General features: G+C 48.0%; 1 protein-coding gene and 1 pseudogene across 1 annotated transcript in view; one reads left to right on the top strand and one right to left on the bottom strand.

The window, feature by feature from the left end:
• The window catches only part of VPS53 (VPS53 subunit of GARP complex), a 139494-nt gene that overhangs the window by 19335 nt on the left and 98698 nt on the right, over positions 1-21461 (top strand). The window contains exon 5 of the mRNA XM_013005825.3: positions 19755-19841. Coding sequence (XP_012861279.3) covers positions 19755-19841 — 87 coding nt within the window. The remainder of the gene's footprint in view (positions 1-19754; positions 19842-21461) is intronic.
• On the bottom strand, positions 10242-11624 carry LOC105979022 (annotated as a pseudogene).

Here is a 21461-nt window from a genome sequence, read left to right as displayed (position 1 = left end):
GTGAGGGAAGGGTCTTGCTTCATTTTTCTGCAGGTAGATATCCATCTTTTCCAGAACCATTTATTGAAGATGGCATCTGCTTCCCATTTGATATTTTTTGGGCCCTTATCAAAGATCAGTTGCCTGTATGCTGATGTTTTTATTTCTGGGTCTTCAGCTCTTTTCCATTGTTCTGAGTATCTGTCGTTATACCAGTGTACTACACTGTTTTGACTACTGTGGCTGTATAGTACGTGCTAAAGTCAGGTAGAGCAAGCCCTCCCACTTTGTCCTTCTTGAGGAGTTTTCTGCACACTCCATATGAAGTTGGTAATCAGTTTTTCCAAGTCTTTGAAGAGGGATGGTGGTATTCATATCGGATAGCATTCAACTTACAGAGTGCCTTGGGCAGAACTGACATCTTTACTATATTGAGTCTGCCAGTCCATGAGCATGGGATGTAAAACCCCTTTTTTCATGACAGTTTCTAACATTTAAAATTATATTTCTCTCCTAGACTCCGCAGTCCTAGTTTCTTCAACATATGGTATACTTTCCGGCCTCTTTCCCATCCTGGCTACCTTGTTTTGGACCTCAGCTTGTAGACATCCCTCAAAAAATCTGGCTCTCGGCATTAGGCATACTGTGTGAGCACACACTGGGACGGCATACGTCCTTGATCTAGACTGGGCTCACTACCTTGGGAACTGAGAGCCCAGGAGGTCTAGGAATGCCCAGAAATTGTCCTTTTTTTTTTTTTTTCTGGAGAAGAGATTCATTGAGTTTTACAGATTCTCTAAGGAGTCTGTGGCACTCCCAAATCAAGGGCCCCTGAGTCAGATACTGTTCTTCCACGAACATGACCTTAGGTTTGGTGACGTTTTAGCAACCAGTTCACATAGCTGGCCCCTCTTGAATGGGTCATCTGAAACCTCCCACATCAAGAGTTGCCAACAGAGGGCCACAGAGTTAAGACGGAGACCCTGAATGACAACAGTGCATCAGTGTGTGCCTGGATGCGTTCGTTGGGTGGGGCTGGGGAGAGTGAATGTCCTGGCTACTGGGGACAGTCACAACTCCACTCTGATCAGTCGTCGCATCCGAGTTGCCAGATCTGCCCGTTTCCCAAAGAAGCTGGAAATCCTGCTTTTCATGTCAGTCTCCCAGTTTGTGAACACGGGCGTTTGTTTCCAAAGCACCCAAGGCCAAGCAAAGCACGTCAGTGGCCAGCAGTTTGCGATGGCTGCTCCAGGTCTTTTTCCTATATGTGCACTGCTCTCAGCTTTCTGTTCCCTACTGGGCAAGGGGCTCTTGGAGTGAGGTGCTGGACTCGACGTCGTAGCACCCTCGCTTCATCTTGCTAGTTTGCGGGGTTGTCCAGCCTGTGGAAGCCTTTTGGGATCTTGATGGCCGTCCCCATTTTCTCGTTACACATTTGCCGGACAGGCCCTCCAGGTCTTCGTTCAAGTTGTAGATGGAAAGGTGCATGGGGTGGGTCCGGAGCTGTGCAGGGAGCCTTCCGGTTCCTCTCGTGCCTGTCCTCACTGTGGTTCAAAGGGCCAGCGCCAGAAAACAAAGGATCAGTCCCCGACTGGGGGTATCTGTCTGGGCTTATGTTTCAGAGCCTTTCCATTTCTGATTTCCCTCCAGAAAAGGAGGCAAGTAATACCTGCCTTCTGCTCTTTCTAAAGATCTGTCATAAAGATTAATTAACAAAATCAGCAAGGCACAGTGCCTTCCAAGGAGAAAGTGTTATTTGCGTTTTGAACCCCCAAATTGGCATATCATCTCAATCAGGCATTCGAACAAAAATAATTGTGCCCATCAACACCCTGAGCTTGGTAGACAGTAGGACGTCCCAATGTAGCCTTAGCCTCCATCCCGTGCATGGGGCTATGAATTGTGTGGTTGTCGGCTCGCTAGCAGGGGGTTTGTATTCTTTCCCGCCATCATGTTACAGTTATCCTTTCTCTCAGTCTCTCTCTGAGGAAAATGATGGCAACTGATTAAAGAAAATAAATGACATTAATATTAAAGAAGCCGCAAATAGTATTGGGGAGGAAAAGGGCAATGGCCAAATACTTTGTACTAAGCCATGAAATTGAAACCAGTTGGGCTTTTAAAGTACGGACACAATCGGTCCAGTAATAGATAAGGATGGCTGGGCGTTTGTGTTTCTTCTTTATTTCTTGTATTAGATTTTTCTAAGACAACACTCTGAACTTCAGAAAATTTCTTAGTGATGGTGTATATAAAATCGATATTTTGCAGACAAGACACACACTGCTAGCTAGACCATTCACTGTGGGGTAGAACCCCAGCCTGCCTCAGAACCCCAGATGTCAGTTATTGCCAAAGCCTAGGGTTGGCCTGGCGGTGCAGAGAGCACTGTGACTTGCTGTGGTTTGGGTTACAGTTCAACTATTTGTCCAGACAGTTTCTCCAGTTCTCACCAGGACCCTCTTGGATGCCCAACCAGGCCTTCTTACACTGGGACAGAGGTCAAGGTTTGCTTAACAAGTTGCCTCTAGAGTACTGTTGGCTGTAGTTACAGCAAGGACTCATCAGGTGTTTGGCACTGTAGTGACTGAATTTAATCTTACCACCAGGCTTCCTTGGTTTTTTTGCTCCTTGGCCGTAATGATGCTATTTTGACCCAGGGACATGTGTTCAACATATTACCATTAAGAAAGCACACTCACTGCCTTTGAGCCAGTTCCGACTCACCTGCTCTGTGGGTTTCCAAGAGTGTAAATCTTTATCGGAGTAGAGAGCCTCCTTTTTCTCCTGAGGGCCAGCAGGTGGTTTCGTACTTCTGACCTTGGGCTAGCAGTCACCCAGTGCTTTACTCACTATACCACCCAAGCTCCTCTTGTTACATATTGGAACCCTGTAAATACCTGCTTGGATGTATGTTTTGTCCATGTAATGCATTATTGAAATATTTTTACCTGGAATTTTTATCCCTATTCAAAAATTACATTAATTTTCCATTTTCTTAATTTTGCCAAGCTCCCTTTGTCAGGTTTTATGTCACCTGTTTAAAGAAATTGGTCAGCTTTGTAAGTGGTACAGTGAATTAAGCACTGGACTGCTAACCGAAAGGTTGGTCGTTTGAACCCACTTGCTCCTCTGAGGGAGAAGATGAACTTTGGTACAGATTTATAGCCTCAAATGCCCTATGGAGCAGTTCTGTTCTGTCTTACCGGGTTTCTATGTGCCAAATGGTACTTGAAGGTAGACCATCTAAATAGTATGACATTATACCCTGAAGATTTTGTAACAATTCATAAAATTATCAAAGTCTGGTGCCTTTGTGGGAGATTTATTCACTAGCAGTTTTTTCTTATTATTTCTATGGTTAGTAGTTTATTTATACCTTCCATATCTTCTTGAGTCCATTTGGTAAACATAAATTCTTGAAAATAATTTCAAATACTTAAAAACATTTTCATCTTTTATAAACCTGTGTTTATATTCACTTTTCATTCACAATGTTGTGCTTCCTTTCCCTACATTTAAGTAATCAGTGGCATGTTAGTAGTTAGGTCTTTTTAACTCCTCAGAAGCTGTAATCTTCTATATGAATTATACTTAACTATAAAGAAAACAAAAATCTTCACAAGTGGGCCTTTAACAATAAATAACATTTACAGAAAGAATAAACAGAAACAATATTAAAATTGTTGAGGATTTTATTTGACCTGGATCCCTAGTCGACCGACATCCATGGAAAATCAACCCTCATAGGAAATCAAACAACAGATTCCATTGTGCAGATTTACAGAAGACCTCTCTAAAGCATTAGAAAGTGAAATTTAACTCTGGAGTCTAAGGTATTCCTGAGCCAAACTCAAACCAAACGTATTGACACTGCGTTGATTCTGACTCATAGCAACCCGATAGCCCAGAGTAGAAGTGCCCCTTTGGGTTTCCACGATTTTAAATCTTTACAGGAGTAGACAGCCTCGTCTTTCTCCTTCGGAGTGACTAGGGCAGATCCAAACTACTGAGCCTGTGGCTAGCAGCACAATTTGTAGCCCACTGTGTCACCAGGGGTCCTGCTAGTCACCTGATTCAAGCCAGGGCGTTTTCTCATTTGCATGTGAAATCTGGAAAATGAAATAAGGAAGACCCAAGAGAATGGATGCTAATAAGTTACGTCGTTGGTGAACAATATTGAACATGCCACGGATTAGCCGAAGAATGAACAAATCCGTGTTGAGAAAGGATAGTCAGAATGCTCCTTGGAAGCAAGGGTGGGGGTGTTTCATCTCACGTGCTTGCGACCTTATCTGGAGAGACCAGTCCTTAGAGCAAGACCAGTCCTTAGAGCAAGACATCATGATAAAAGTAGAGGTTCATCAGGCAAACAGGTTGATTGGCGCGGTGACTGCAACGGCGGGCTCAGGCACCGTCACAACGAAGGGGAGGATGGTGCCGGACCAGGCAGCGATGGCGGCGGTTTCCTGGGGTTGCCCTGAGTCAGGAGTGACGTGATGACTTCCAGCAACAGCTACCACAGAGATGAGCATTTTGGATTTATTGATAAATTCTCCTTTTTCCTGTTTCCAGTCCATTCCTTTTTGTCTTTGCCTTTCATTCTTTTCATTATTTATAATATAAGAATGAGAGCAGTAAAAGGTAAGTATTTTCACTTTGTACCACTTGGGCCATATTGCTTGAGTCTTACAATGTGGTCTTTTTATTGCTATGAGTTTTTAAATCGTCTTTGATGTAGTTTTACTTTACCTGTGACCAGAGCATTAAGGGAGTGAAGTTTTGTTTTATTGATTTATATTTTTGCAATTGGTTTGATGTTTTTAATGACCTGCTGTAAAAATTTGTTGAATTGTGTTTAATAAGTGTGGCATTAAAATGGTTTTTGTTTTTTTTTTCATTTTTGTATTGCTACATTTAAAATCATTTCAATATTTAATCTCTGGGGAAATGTGGGTTTTTTTTTCTTTTTTCTCATACATTCCTGTTTTGCCTGTATTTAATCCATCCAGATTTCGAGTCTTAGATTCACACTACTAACAAGTCCAGCAATTGGCCTATTTCCTTCCTGACCTTAGCAACACATCAAGTCCCACTTGTTACAACATGACTATTAAAAATGGTTCTAGAAAAGTAGCATGCCAGCAAGGAACACTGAGGTTTATTATTCTGCAGAACCATCTCCATATGAATTGGCTACTCCTCAGCAGCCAAGCAAGAAGGTCAAGCGTAATGTTTGCCATCTGCTTGTTTCCATGTTAAAGGCGGTCACAAGTTTGGACAAGAGTCTGTACGCCCAGAGAGGAAAGCGCAGTTCATCCCCCTGTACTCCTCTGGCTGCTGCCCTGGTTCTTGGTGTTACATACATCAGCAGCCTTCACGAAGTTCAGGGGAAATTTGAATGAGGTGATAATTCATCCTCGTCCACCACTTCCGCAGTTTCCACAATACTAGTTAGTGGCATTGATTGGATTCTTCCTGTTTTTCACCATTCTCACCCTCCTTTTTCAGATTCCTCCCCCCTCCCCCTTCTTCTTTAAACATGAATTCACTGCCCCCCGAGGGCCCTGCCTGACCTTTTGAGTGGCTGCTGTCCATTTGGTCCCATGCAGACAGTTCCTCCGAGAGCCGTGTGAGCATTGGCAGGCATCGTTAACTAGTTAAGTTAAGCCACTCTTACTTTGGACTGCTAGAAGTCAGTGATTTGGGTAGGAAAATTCCATCCCCGGTATAAGGTTACACATTAGAAATATTCCAGTCTAAACTGCTGACTGGGCAAAGCTTGCTGAGTTTCAGAGCCTTGACAAGAAGCCCTTCAGATCTGCCCAAACAATGGAGGGAATTTGAAACCCAACCTCATTTTTCCTTCCCGCTTTCATTCCCTGGAAATACAGTGTTGAGAACAGCACAGATCCAGTGCTGTGTGGTGGTTTTGTCAGCCTTTCTATGGAAGAACATTCCGATTCCGGGAGTCTGTAATATGGTCTGTTTTAGACCCTGAGCTTTCCTTTGGAAGGAGATTCGTTCTGCCAGATGAGAAGTCCTGCCATGCCCGTCTGCTTGGCTGGCGTCCTGTGGTGGTGTAGGTCAGAGCTCTGAGAGCTCCTCCTCCTCCCCGCTGCTGACTCAGTGCACAGTGTCATTGTGCACTTCCGTATTCTGGACCGATGCTGGTCTGTCTCTAAATATTGCATGTGATGCCCAGATAGGAATGTTAAGGAAAAGGTGTTAATGGCTTCCAATTAAACGGCAGACAGTTCTTACGGAGCGCTGCAGACCGTCCAGTCATTTCGATGATGCAAGTGCCATCTTTCGTAAAGCAGAGGAGGCGGATTGAAGGGTGTTTGCTCCAGCTCTGACCTGATTAGCCACCCTTGCTGCCTTCTCAAGCGCCTGACCTTTTCCTGTTCCCAGGGCAGATAACCCACTGTTATTCCTGATACATCATTTAAGCTAGACTCCAGTGCCGCAGAATGCCCACCTTTAAAAACCGACTACAAGGAGATTCTAATCTTTAGAGACTTGTGGTAAGGGCGTCTCGGGAATGTGGGCAGCCCAGGAGTTTGTAAAACCCAAGCCAAACCCTTTGCCATTCCAGCTGTGACTCAGTGCCGCCCCACGGCACCAAGAGCTGCTGTGAAGCGTTTCCAAGGAGACACACCGCCACAGCGTCCTTCTTCGGGGCAGTGGAGGGTTTGAGCGGTCGATTTTTTAGTTAGCATCGCGTACTTAACTACTGCGCCACCAGGGCTCCTTTGGAGTTATTGGTTGGTGGGGCTGTGAGGTGCTGTGAGGTTACACTTGACACAGCAACGCTGCAGCCCGAAGACGGCGGCCCAGGCCCGCGCCGTCCTCACAGCTCACCCATGTTTGAGCCCATTGTTGCAGCCACTGTGCAGTTCCTCTCGTTGAGGGCCTGCCTCCTTTTAGCCGCCCCTCTTCCAAGCACGATGTCCCTTTCCAGGGAGCTGTTTAGACCTCTGGGATGAAGAGCATCTTGTGGTAAGGCTAACGTGTCTCTCTTGCTTGATTCACTGTAAGCAGGGACACATTTTGAGCCGCTTTTGCAAAACATTTATTTTGAATTGTGTTGACTTAAAATTCTAATTTTATTACAATGTACATGTGTGTGTTGCATTTGCAAAATATCGTTGCCTTTATTACTGTACGTGATCCTCAAAGATATGAAGGGGACCACATAGTTGGTCCCCTTTTCACAGATGGAAAATCAGGTTCAAGCAGGAGGCTTGCCCAAGTCTAGTTCAGGATGGACTCAGGTTTACATTGCCAGCCTGCAGCTGACTCATCTGCACCACCTTCTCTTGCAACAATGGCACACGTTTAAAAGCACATTTCCTCACACCAAACTCTCTGTCATCAAGTTAAGGCTGACTCATAGCACCCCGACAGTACAGACTAGAACTACCCCAGGGGTTTCCAAGACTATAAATCGTGATGGGCGTAGAAAGCCTCATCTTTGTTTTAAGGAGCGCCTAGTGAGTTCGAACTGCTGACGTTAACGGAGCCACTCTTCCCCCCTGCTGTGGGACCTGCCAAGTTACCTGGTTTACAAGGGAGCCTCAGCAACAACAGTGACCATGACCTCATTAACCTGCTGGGCCCTTTCAGTGGGAGAGCTCACGGGTGAACAGAGAGATGGGGCTACACACTGTGGTTCTGAAAGTACAGGGCCCAAAGAGACCCTGGAGAGAACATAGGAAACAGAAAGAGGCGCAGAAGGTGTCTTTACAAACCCAGCTGAAAGAACCTCCAGATGTCAACCACAAGAAGACCCCCCCAAATAATGAATAGTACCTAGCGAATCAAATGAGAATGATAGTAAGTTTGGGTGGATTCAAACGAAGTAAGCAACCTTTAACTTGGCACCAGGAAGTCCTGGCTATTTGTGGAAAGTAGTCCTTCCTAAACTTGGACAAGATGTTCCTGCAAATGTGGCCTATTTCCTCAAGGACTGCATTTGTGTGCCTTTTACATAGCAAAAGCACGCGAGCTGTCTGAACGTTTCCCCCTCACTCGCGATTTGGAGTTGTTTTAAAGGCACGCGTCTTCTGGGGTTCCATTCCTGCAGCAGAAGCTGGCTGTGAACGCACACCCCACTCCTAGCTGCCTCAGGGTAAGCAGTGTTGTCAGTTGTGGGTGATAACAAATGCCGGCAGAACTGTATGACACAAACGTCTGGTCGGGTTTGGGCACTGCTGAATTTGGGTCCCAGTCTTGTCTTGTGATTTTAGCGTCTGGCCTGCCTCCTAAAAAATGATAAAAATGAACTGCTCAGCTCACACGTTCAGTGGATGTGGTTTGCAGAATCGTAAATAAAAGTCACTTATGTGGAACAGAGCATTTGAACAAATAAGGTGAGAATGATTTCCTTTGCCCTCGGCATTCATTTGGCTCACACACTTGGAAAGAAACCTGAGCTTTAAATAAAGTCCTTGTCTATGCAGAGTTCCAGAAGGGATGATGGAGGCACTCGTGCCTGCATTGATGACTCTCACCTGATACTTGACCAGGGCTGCCAGACCTGGACGGGAAGCACGTAGGGAAGTACCGGCCATTGGGACCGTATCTGTGAGATTCCTCCAGCCCCTGCTGCTGCTTGGCCTCACCGCGGAGGCATGGTGGTACTGTGCTGGTACTATGGCCCGAGTGTCCTAAAACTCCTCTGCTCCAGTTTCCACAGCGTCAGCTCTCAATGGCACTCAGGTGACCAGTAGTATTAAAGGAAGGACTTGGCACACAGAGAGGCTACTTGACCCTAGGTGTCTGCCTTCAGCGGTGTCACCAGGTCCTCTGTTTAGGACTCATCAGACAGAGTGGCTTTCAGCAGTGCTTCTGCTCTCCACATGATGCTGGTCTTCTCTGCTCATGCCTCTCTCGTTCTGTATTGCAGCAAACCACCAACCAAACTCCCTGCCCCAGGTCAGTTCTGCCTCCGGCAGGCAACCCTGTAGGACTGGGCAGAACTGTGGATTTCTGAGACGGTAATTCGCTGCGGAAGTAGAAAGTCTCATCTTTCTCCTGTTGCACCAAACCCAACCCAATCCACTGCCATCAGTCCGTGCCAACTCATGGCAACCCTATAGGACAGGGTAGAGCGGCCCCTGTGGGCTTCTGAGACTGTAGCTCTTTACAAGAGCAGAAGGCCTTGTCTTATTTATATTTCTTTTTTCCTCTTTTTATAAATCATTTTCTTGGGGGCTCTTACAGCTCTAATAACAATCCACACATCCATTGTATCAAGGACATTTGTACATTTGTTGCCATCATCATTTTTAAAAGATTTTCTTTCTGCTTGAGCCTTCGGGATCAGCTCCTCTTTTTTTCCCCCTCCCTTCTCCACCCTCCCACCCTCATGAAGCCTTGATAAATTAAGTTATTTTTATTGTTCATGTTTCACACTGCCCGCTGTCTCTCTTCACCCACGGCTCTGCTGTTTGTCTCCCTGGGGTCGGAGTGGGGATGTTGTATGCCGATCACTGCAATTGGTTCACCCTTTCTCCCCTTCTTCCCTTAGTTGTATTTCTTACATGTGTCTCTCACATTCATTTTAAGGACATGATCTTAAAACCTTTTACTCTCAATATCTAGCATAGTTAATAATAGTAGGGCCTCACTTTTTCTTAGAGGAATGAACAGAAGATTTAAGTTCGTTCTTTGTTTGGAAAAGATCCTATTTTCAGCATATTGCCCTCTTGGTCCACGAGCCTTTCTTCAACCATGCCTGCAGATATATAAACTCTGAAACAGAGGTTCCCACATGTTTTTTGGCCTACTGCCCCTTTTCAGCAAAGAACTTACCCAGTGTCTTCCTGGCAATTAAAAACCTTTATACTATAGCTCATAATCCAGGATGAAGGAGAGGTCTCTGCTTTTGCACCCCGCCTTGATTGTTCCAGCACCCTGCAGGGTGGGGCGATGCCGCCCACATTGGGAAACACTGTTATGAAAGATGGGTCCACACCTTGTCTGTGAGATTTGGGAATAGCACAAGGGCACGTAAAGAAGTATTGCTATAAGGAGAATACAGGAAACCAGAGATTCAAGAGAGTATTTATTCCAAAGGACTAAATGAGTCACATCCTACACACATAGAAGAACTAGGTGGTGCCCACCTACCACGACTGGCAGCTCTTACTGGCATCACAACGGAGGTTCCCAGAGAGTGTAAAAAAAACCTACTGGGGGGAGAACAAAATCTGTGTGTGTGTGTGGGGGGGGGCAGGGCTTGGGTCTCCAGCTTCTCACTTGGTCTTCAGGTTACGGAACTTGTGCATCCAGCAAAGACAGCCTGGTCCCCAAGAGCCTCCTCGATCCTAGAGGGCAGAGAAAATCAGCGCTGCTGCCAGCCAGCCTATCGGCCTGGGTTCCTCCGGCCCGCTGGACCCATAGTACCTCATGAGCTGGTTGTACTTGGCCAGGCGCTCTAAGCGGCAGGGGGCACCAGTCTTGATCTGTCCAGTGAAAAGTCCCACCACCAGGTCAGCAATGAATGTGCCCTCAGTCTCCCCAGAGCGGTGGCTCACCATCACCCCCCAGCCATTAGCCTGAGCTAGTTTGCAAGCCTGAATGGACTCCGTCACAGAGCCGATTTGGTTGACCTTCAGCAGCAGGCAGTTACAGGCCTTCTTCTCAATGGCCTGGGCAATCCTCTTGGGGTTGGTGACGGTGAGGTCATCTCCCACAATCTGGATGTCGACCCCCTTGAGGAAGGAGGTCCAGGTGGTCCAGTCATCCTGATCAAAGGGGTCTTCAATGGAGACAATAGGATAGTTCTTGATGAAGCTCTTGTACAGCTGCCCCAGCTTCTCCCCAGTAATGTGCTGTGCAGGGTCATCGGGCGACTTGAAGTCCAGGTGGTATTTCCCGTTGCGATAGAACTCGAAAGCTGCCACATCCATGCCAATCATGCCCTTGTCTGGGTAGCCAGCCGCCTGGACAGCCGTCTTCAGCAGCTCCAGGGCCTCGGTGTTCTCCAGGATGTTGGGTGCAAAGCCGCCTTCGTCGCCCACATTGGTGGCATCCTTCCCAGACTTGGACTTGATGACCCCCTTGAGGTGATGGTAGACCTCCGCACCAGTGCGCATGGCTTCCTTGAAGGAGCTGGCCCCCACGGGCAGGATCGTGAACTCCTGCATGGCCAGCTTGTTTCCCGCGTGGGAACCCCCATTGATGCCACTGAAAGCAGGCACTGGGAGAACGAGATCTGGGTTCCCAGCCAGGTCTGCGATGTGGCTGTAGAGTGGAACCCCCTTCTCTGCTGCTCCCACTTTGCATACGGCCAGCGACACGCCCAGGATGGCATTGGCCCCAAACTTGGACTTATTCTCGGTCCCGTCCAGCTCGATCATAAATGTGTCCACCTTTTCTTGATCGACAACACTTAGTTTCTTTTCCAGCAGAGCAGGGCCTCATGTCTTGGTGATGTGTTCTACAGCCTTCAGGACTCCTTTTCCCCCAGGTAGCGCGATTTGTCTCCATCTCTCAGTTCCAGCACTTCGTAGATCGCCGTGGAAGCTCCGCAGGGCACAGCTGCTCGGAAAGCGGCCCTTGGCTGTGTACAGGTCCACAGTGGGGTTGCCCCTGGAGTCCAAGATTTCCCGGGCAAAGATTTTCTGCATGGCCATGACTGCTGCATTGTCTTTGCTAGGGGCTTGGGGTGAGCTTGGAGTCTGGGTGGCCACAAAATCTTAATTTACAAAAAAAGACTGGTGTAACACAGACTGGAGGAACCCCTGAGAATGCCGCCCAACATTCCCTTTTAGACTTGGAACCGAAGTCATGCCCAGAGACCACCTTTCAGTCAAACAATAGAGCAGGCCAGTAAAACGTGCCCCAGAACGATCCATGCTAGGAACTCAAAAGGAGTACATTTGCCCAAACTCAAAGGTGAGGAGGCAGGCAGGGGAGAACGTTGAGCGGACAGGACATGGGGACACCAGGATGACATGGGGAGCATGCAGACACATTGTGAGGAATGCAGCTGACAGCCTGGGACACTGGATGTACAGACTGTCCAATGAGGAACTAATTTGCTCTGCAAACTTTCATCTAGAACACAATAAAAAAATAAAAAACAAGAACCCCAAAAGTAATGCTATAAAAGCTTAGAAACCTTTATTTAAAAAAAAAAGAGAGAAGCACTTGTTTCTTTTTTCAGTGCTTGCTTCTTAACACAGCCTCCATCTAGGCCTGTGCACCCGTGTCGTTGATCCTCCACCTCTCTGCAGTCTCGACAGTGCACGGGGGCGCTTCTACTCTGTCTGTCGGCTCGATGCCAAGCAAATCTATCTTGAAATAAGTGCAGCCAGAATGCTCCTTGGAAGTGAGTACCATGAGCCTTTGACTCATCTACTTTGGACGTGCTGTCAGGAGACACCAGTCCCTGGGAAAAGGCATCATGCTTGGTAGAGTGGCTGCAACCATGGGCTCAAACAAAACAGGCATTGTGAGGGTGGCACAGGACCGTGTGGCACATCATTCTGTTGTGCATTGGGTGGCTGTGAGTCAGAACTGGCTAGACGGCCCCTGTCAGCAAGAACACCCCTGCCCTGGAGAGTTGTGTAGGCTTTGATTCATACCACATCCAAACAGCAGTTTTGGCTTGCTTGGCGGACTCAAATGGTGGTCTTTATAAATGTTTTCTCAGTGTGGGGAGCGCGTAGAAGTCTGAAAGAACAAGCCCTGGGACGACAGGGAGAATGGGACAAGGCTCCCGAGGGAACGTTTCTGGGACAGCCCTTGCCACCCTGCATTGGCATGATGGAAAGAAGTTGCTCAGCACCACTAGCCCGCCCATTTTCTCACTAAGGCGGTTTTCAGTTTTCCGACCACACTTTCATCTAAGAACTCATCACAGTCCTGTGTCCTTTGAGTAACCTATCCAGATGACACCTTTGGAATTCCCAGAAACAGTCACTGCGACCTTCTGAGCTGACCTCTCTACCTTGAATTTAACCGACCTAGCATGTCCCCTCGGCAGTCACTGCTTTGTTTGGACGTTGCCTTCTCGGGATCATACTGGTAAATCAAGACTCGTCTTGGCTGTGAGGTGCTCTGTATCATCCGCTTCATTAGCTTCGCTCTTGCTTAAGAGACAGAAGGCAACATCGGCTTTTGCTTTAGACCCCCATCCTTCTTGTTCTGAAGGCACCCTAAGGAAACGAAGATGAGTGTATTCATGGAGAACTCGTCCACAGTCACACACGGGTGGCAGAGACATGTTTAAATGTGTTTGTTTGGAATAAACCAGTGCATGTATGACCTGGAACCCTGGTAGCAATAGGAAGTGACTTCATAAAGTTCATGGGAAAAAGGAATGAAAGGCTATGGATTTTTTCCACCAACTTCTTGACGCCTCCTGCCCTCGTATTAACAGTTGTCCCTTACGTGTGCCCCTTGGATGAGCTGGGTCTTTGTATACCAGTAGTTGACAACATTCCCATCCAAACTGGCATAGGGTGGGGGCAGGGAGTTTTGCTGAGGGACACCCTGTGTCTTGAAGGAGCCCTGGTGATGTAGTGGGCAAGTGTTGGGTTGCTGACTGCATGGCCGGCAGGCCAAACCCGCCAGCCGTTGTGCAGGAGAAAGATGAGGCTGTGTGCCCTCCTGTCGAGATCTGCTCCGTCCAACAGGGTTGCTATGAGGTGGAATTGACTTGATGGCACTGGGTTTGGGTTCTGGTTTACTGTAGTATCTTCTTGTGATGGAGGAGTTGAGTCATCAGGCTCTGGGAAGAGTAGGGTCCCAGTGGGCTTGTGAAGCATTTGAAGCCAAGAGTGGAATCGCCCTCAATGTAGTCTGTCTGATTTCCTGTGGGTTGACTTTGATTGGTCCAGCCTGGACCTGTTCTCTTCTGGGTTAGGAGAAGATGCTTGGAGGACAGCCAGCCTCCCAAAGGAGGAGGAGTACATAGTGATTGCCTCCAGAGATGCTCACTGCAGAACTAGGTCTTCTGCCTCTGAAAAAGGCTTCCAGGGGGGTGGCATTAGTCCATTTTAGAAGTGATGAAACCGTGCTTCCTAGTGGTTAAGTGGTTAACTATGATTCCAGTCTCAGTTTGCTGGTTCCAACACCCTAGCTTCTCACTAATAAAATGCCCTGTTTTTCCAAACAACAGGAAGGGAACCAAGAGACACGTGTGAAGTTGGAGAACAGAAATGGTAGCAGAGCTGTGAAAGAATCTTACTTTCCCAGTAAACTGGAATGACTTTATTGCTTCCAAGAAGCGTATAAAGCCACACCAGTTCTTCTGAAAACGAAACACCTCTTTCTCCTACTTGCAATGACAGTAGGTGGAATCTTGGTGTAAAATCTCTTAAAGGCTCCCTTTGGGACTCCCAAGATAAAGGCTGTAACATTCTTCGCTTTTGCAGCCTGCGAAATTAGATGCATCTGAAGAGCCAGAGGGGATGTTTTTTTCTCAAGTCATCTCCATCACCTCAGAGCCCCGCATCTACACAGGTGGCAGGCACAGCGCTGGAAAAGCAGAAGGAAGCAGTGGAGTCTGCTTGGCTTCCGTGCTGCTTTGCCTCTGCTCACAAGACCTGACCGAGTGTGATTTTGCTGACCTGTCCGTGGTCCCCTCCAGGAGGCCAGGGGAATTCAGAACAGTCGGTGTTAATGATGCAAAGAGTGACATTAGTCTTCTGGGCTAGCCCAGTGAGTTGCTTGGCATCGCCCAGTGACACAGTTTGCGTTTCTAGATGACCACTGTAAGAACGCTTGTTAACAGCACGGGCCCTAGCCACGCTCCCTTGGGGAGACAGAAAGCTGCCATTTGGGGGCAATTCATTCAGTTTTCAATCCACATACCGCTTGGAAGGGGAAAGTGGACACATTTGCTTTTCAAGCATGTCTAAGAACAGTGCGAGGACTTTTCTCTCAGTTCATTTTTGGATTAGTCAGCTCACAAGTATATTTTAGTAGTTTCCTAAACCAAGGAAACGGTCACCTTTTGCATGTGGTCGCTGTGAGTCCATTGTTCCCGAAAGCCCCTCTTCTGCTGAGCTGATTGTTGGAGGTTAGGTGTCGGGTATCCGAGTGTGCCAAGAATAGGCTTGCCTGCCGCAGAAAAGGCTTCAGAAGAATCTCTGCGACTCTGGAAAAGTGAATTAGATGAAATTTCCTCAGCTTTCTTACATTTTCATAACAAGCAAACATGTTCCAGGCTGGGTGGGGGAAAAACTTCTAACACTTAGCAGATGGTGTGTCTGTCTTTAAGACCGTGGAATATAAGATGGCATGAGTCTTATTTGGTTGCTGGAAGAAAAAAAGCGGTACTTCAGCACAGATAGCCCTGGTCGGTGTAGGTACTGGGATAGAGACGTGTTCTCTGAGAAAGGATTGTGCGACTTTTTTTTTTCCACCTTCAGTCTGAGTATACAATTGGCCCTTCTCGCCTGCCTTAGCTGGAGACCATATATTTAGGAGTACTTAGCTACCAGAGGGTGGATTTAATGACATAGAGTGATACAGTAGTCTTAAATGGTGGGCTCAAGGCATATCACAGATCTTGGAGCTGGTGCAGGACGGAACACTGTTCTGTTCTGTTGGAAATAAGGACCCTATGAGTTGGAGCTCACTCGATCACAGCTAACAAGAACATGATCCCATCAGCATCACTACATTGATCTGCAGTATCACAGATCCATATATGTTGTGCCCAAGAGGGTTCATCCTTGCCAGTGATATCTGTCAGTGGCTGGCAGATACCTCTGTGGCCCCGTTTTACCTCATGGCCAGGCATTTTTAGGAGGTTCCAGTGGGTTTAGACATTATTGACCCTTTGCAATGTCTTGGCTCCATATTTGCCGAACAGAACTCTGGTACATAAAGTGTGGTGCTGGGATTTTGAGCCACTGTCTTATCATTGCTCCCGAAGTCAGCAAAACCACGGGTGTCCACACGCCTCCTTGCGAACAGGAATCGTAACACTGCTGCTCTTCGGAAAAGGGCCTGTGACTGTTTTAACTAGCTGGCAAGTATTTGTTGAGTTCCACTTACGCACTGGCTTTGTTAGGATGCTATAGGTCACTATATGGTCTATCACCTTTTAAGAGCAAGAAGTCTATTAATCATTGTATTGAGATAGCAGTCACCCAGTGGCAGAACCAGAACAGATGGATTGCCTTTGTTGTAGGAGCTGCAGGAATGCCACCCATGTCCTTGATCCACTTTCTACAGGATACGTAAAAGCCCTGTTGTTGCTAGGTGCCATCAGGGCAGCTCTGCTTCTTGGTGATCTTATTTATGTACAATGAAAGGCAACACTACCTGGCCCTGCGCCATCCTCACTGTCTTTGCTCTATTTGCATGATTGTTGAATTGTGTCAATCTACCTTGTCGAGGGTCTTCCTTGTGTGTGCGTGTGTGCACTGACCTCCTGCTTTACCAAGCATGATGTCCTTTAGAGATTGGTATCTCCTGGTCACGTGTTCAGAGTACTTAATGTGTGGGGAGAAATGGGGCGCTGACAACAATGGCACAGGAAGAAAAGATTCTGAATTGATTGTGGTGGTGATTGCATAAATCTTTTTAAATATGGTTGAATGGTGAAGCTGTATGCTTTGTGAAGTATATATACCAGTCAAACTATTAAAATGCAAACAAAACCTTGACATAATTAAGTTTCCTTATCCTTCCTTCTAAGGACCTGGCTAAGAATTCTTTCAAGACAGATTTGTTTATGCTTCTGATAGTCCATGGTATAGTCAGTATTTTTACCAACACCCTAATTCAAATTATGAATTCATATTCTAACTCAGTCTTTGTTCAGTGCCCACCTTCCACACAGGTACCTACGAGGTGACTGAAGGTAGACACATGGCTTGGACCAGGTGGCTGCGTCTTTGCTTTTTCTCCCTGTCAAGAGGTCTTGTGCAGCACATCTGCTGCCCGGTGGGAATACTTTGCTGGCTTTCTTGATTGTTTGACGCTTCGTGGGTTGATTGGGAATCCAGGTAAACGAAATCCTGGAGCGCTTTCATGTTTTCTCATTGACCACGCTGTTGCTTATGGTCCAGTCCTCGCCCTTTGTGCCTTCTTTACCGGCGCTCTCGTGCCATGCGGGAGGGCGCAGTCTTCAAGCTCTCCCGCACAGGCTGGGCCGTCTGCACCCCACAGGTGCTTCCTGAGCCTCCTCCAGTCCCCCGCCACGTTCCTCTGCAGAGTCAGCGTCTTGGGTTAGTGTCTCCACACACAGGTGGAAGAGTTAGGGTGAAAGGACACCAGCTTGTTCGAGGGCTAATGCACACTGAACAATGCAGGAAGACGAAGCCTTCTTCTGTAATTCTACCATTGCCTCCTCTCCCTCTTTCAAATTATCTTCTCCCTTTCTTCCCATCATTTCCACAGCAGACAAGCCCGCGCAGCTCTCTTCTTTAAAGATCCCTTCCTTGACCTCACTTATTGCCTCATTAAAAATATACGCATGATCCTCATTATCATTTCTCGTCTCATAGAAGGACAGCCTAGACCCTAGACTGGAACACTTTTTGTTAGGGGCCGATAGTAAATATTCTAGACTTTCAGCCGATAAGTTCTGTTGCCACTACTCATCTCTGCCCTGGAATGGTGACAACAGCTACGGATGGTTTGTAAAATCAGTGAGCGTGGGGCTGTGTTCCAAGAAGACGGTTCTTTACAAGCACAGGTGGCAGATGGGATTGGCCTGTGGGCTGGTGCTTGGATCCCTGCCCCACACTCGCCGTCTCCACATCAGTGCCCCAGCACTGTGCATGTCCATCCCTTGGCTCCGCTGGAGCTGCTTGTGTCGGGGTGGCTTCCCATCGCCAAGTTCACTGCTGGTGCGCTGACCGACTCTGACGCGAATTTCCCGCGTGAGAGGCCAGGGTGGCGATCCTCCCCTCCTCCACACCCTGTGTTTGGCTTTCGTGACACCACAGCCCTGGCTGCCCTCTCACGCCACCGCCACCGTAGTGTTCCTCCCGCATCTTTGCTCACCCTCCTTGTCTTTTCGAATGTGGACATCAGAGTCGCTGAAGGCTCAGTCCTGTTCTCTGCTTGCACTCGCATCCTGACAAGGTCTCCCTGCCCTCCCTGAAAGATCACCAATAAGCTGATGGCTTCTCCATTTACATCTCTAGTTCTCACCTCTTTTCTAAGCTTCAGACTCCCATGGCCAGTTTGGTTTCTCTGCTTGGTATCACATAGGCTGTGTACCCTTAACATATTGAAAGTGAGACTCTTGATGTCCAGCCTCCACTCCCCGTGGCAAGAATCTCTTAATGAGAAAGGAGTCTCAGTACCCACAGACGTGAGCAGCCAGGGGAATTCTAGAGGGACGGGAGCAATCCCTGCCTCCAGCAAGGAGAGGGTTTCCCGCAGAGGAAGTCCACTTAAGTTTGCTTTAGGGGAATTACAAAAAATGTGGTTTGAAGTAAAAAGGCAACCTGAGCTCTCCAACAGTCAGGTACAGCTGAATGCCAGAGTCTAGATAAGCCTGTCAGACTTTGGCCATTCCTCTTTCTCTGACAGCATTCTTCCTGGGGAGGCTTCTTGTCTCCCCCTGCCCCTCCCCCCCAATGGAGGTAAAGATGGCCACACGCACCTTGAGGGGTACGTTGGCCTCAGTATTACATTTATGAAGGGCCTGGGGTGCCTGTGTGGTGCAAATGGTTGGCACAAAGGCTGCTAAGCGAAAAGTGGGAGGTTTTAGTCCACACAGAGGCGCCTCCAAAGAAAGTGCTAGTGCAGTGTGTCTGGGACAGCAGCCGTAGGAAACCCTTCGGAGCACGCTTCTACCCCGCTTACTGGGGTACCAGGGCTCTGCGTCAGCATGACAGCAACTGGACAGTTGAGTTAGTTCCGATTCTTAGTGCCCCTGTAGGGTAGAGTCGCGCTGCCCCTATAGGATTTCTGAGACTGTAAATCTTTATGGGAGTAGACGGCTCCATCTTCTGTGGAGTGGTTGGTGGGCTCAAACCGCTGACCTTCCAGTTCGCCAAACACTTAACCGCTGCACCACCAGGGTGTTCTTCACTTAGGGTGAGCCCTTCCTAAGCCCCAGGTAAAGGAAGTGCTTTGGAGGAAAGAAGTACGAGCCCTTTGGGAGCAAGCGGCATCTTTCTTTCATTGTGTGTTCGCCTGTGTGGCTGTGGTGCCCTCCCAATTCCCCCTGGCTCCTGCTCCTGCTCACAAACTGCCGTGGGTTCTAATACTCCCAATGTGCATCTTCGCAGCTTTTTAGGACCGGGAACATCTGGCTGGCCATTAGCTTTAAGTGTCCTTTTCAAGCGACCTTTTATTGGTTATCAAGTGGAGTACTAGAAATCTCTCGAAGGTTTGCCACAATTTTGCAGGACCCAGGAAGTTTCTGAACAGCGCAGTCATCTGGGTCTTCTAAAATTCAGTGCTTCCCCACCTCGAAAGTAGAGCCCCTCCCTCTTGGCCCTCTACAGACCTGGGAAGTCAAAGCGCGCACGCACGCCTATGCGTGTTTATTTGTCATCAGTAACGTCTCTGTGCTAGAGGGAGGGAGGTTCATTTTCAAATGGAAACATTATCGTGCAAGTTAGTTAGAGCCCGGTGTGTTTGCCTGCCTCCGGATGCCGGCCCTTGAGGGCCTTGAAGCTATGTCTACTCCATACAGTAGCCATTGTCGTGGTAAGTTCAGCAAATCAGGAGAGCTCTGTGACACCTTTTTCTGGAGGCTGGGGTTGGTTATTGTGGAATGACTAACGGCGGATGCTGTGTTTGCATCGGCTCTTCATTCTCCCTTCTCTCTCCGACTGTAGGCACTTGAGGAGGCCCAGAAAGCCATCCAGCAACTCTTCGGCAAGATCAAAGATATCAAAGACAAAGCAGAGAAATCGGAGCAAATGGTGAGCTGAGGTCTTTAGCTTGCCCGGTGCCCGCCGAGGGAGCTGGCTGGCCTGTGTCCCATTGGGCTGATCAGTGGGCTTTTCCCTGCACCCCCTGGTCAGCACCGTGGTAACGTTCCACATGGTTTAGGAGGGGTTACTAGACGCACAGTGACTCACTGCCCCTGCCGCCTGACCTTCCCAGCCAGCTCTGAAATAGGAAACGTTTCCTTTCTCTCCTTTTCCCAAAATAGTTTGCTCGTCACTTGGGCTTCCTTGGTCCAGCTTTCTTGCTGTCATACATCTCGTCTCATGCGATGTGCACACTGTAAGTGGGAGTCGGGTGAAGTTGGCGCTGGCTCTGGGAGGGTGTGCACATGTGTAAGGTTTGCAGGACCTTCTCTAGCTGCCCCCTCAGCAGACCCCTCAGCCAGCACAGAGAGAGCCGCTCCCGCCCGTTCTGTGACTGGCATGGTGCAGGGCTGGGCATTCAGTCCGAGGTCCACATTCTGACTCAGCAGTGTAACGCCCGTGAATTCTAGCTCCTAATTTAACTTTCAGACACCTCCCTCCCATGCTGTGTCAGCTGCTCAATGAAGAATTCACCGAGTTCAAGTTGATTCTGACTCATCTTAGCCCTTTGTAGGGTTTCTGAGACTGTCCATCTTTATGGGAGCAGACGGCCACTTCCTTGGAGTAGCTCGTGGGTTTGAACTGCCAGCCTTGAGGCTAACTGCTCAATGTCTCACCCACATTGCCACCAGGGCTTCTTGCTCAGTGAATGGAAGTCATTATTATTGTTGTTAATGTATGTTTTGCTGCTCTTCTTTCCTACTTTTTTTGGTTTCAAAAGCTCCCAAGTCCTTAGAGGCTGCTCTCCCTCAGTCTAGCTCCCTTCCTCTCCAGGAATGGCGCCGAGGCCCCCTTTCCACCTCTCCTTCTGGTCTCTTCGTTGGTCCTTTGGCAGATCATCTCTGCTTCAGGTTTGGACGAGGGAAGTTTGTAAAGCACAGCCGTCAAAGTCAGCCTGCTTGGGTGCAGTCCCCATCTCCTCTGTTTATTACCCAGCTGACTTTAAGCAGTTATTTAGTCCCTCCAAAGCTCCACTCTGCTGCTTCCTGGTCAAGTGAAGATAGTAGCCATATCGATTGGTGGCATAGTGCTTGCATGTGAGTTTGCTGACCGCAAGGTCAGGGGTTTAAAACCACCAGCCAGCCTGCTCTATGGGAGAAAGACGGGGCTTTCTCCTCCTGTAAAGAGTCACACCGTCTCAGAAACACGCAGGGGCAGTTCTACTCTGTCCAGCAGGGTCACTGAGTCAGCATCGACTCAGTGACAGCGAGTGTGGTTTTGGTTTGTTGTGTCAGGAGGGTTCAGTGAGATAATTCCCGGCACCCTGCCAGGCATGGAGTAAGTTCAAATAAGCACTGAATAAATTCTTCGTTCGCAGCTCCCAAACAGGCCACGTTAGGGTCCTTTACTAACCAACAAGGGGGCCAATGAAGGAGAGCCCTTATGTAAAAGGAGTAAAGCTTAACATAACGTGCTTCATGCAGAATGAACTAGCATTGAGTGGCACTTGTACCGGGAGGCTTCTAGAAGTGTGTGGAAAAAATGGAAATAAGGGAGAATGGACTTTTC

This window comes from Echinops telfairi, unplaced genomic scaffold, assembly GCF_000313985.2.
Source record: "Echinops telfairi isolate 266 unplaced genomic scaffold, ASM31398v2 ScPeMD7_7458;HRSCAF=8496, whole genome shotgun sequence".
NCBI lineage: Eukaryota > Metazoa > Chordata > Mammalia > Afrosoricida > Tenrecidae > Echinops > Echinops telfairi.
Note: the sequence above shows the minus strand (reverse complement) of the source record. Positions and strands in the feature narration are given on the sequence as shown.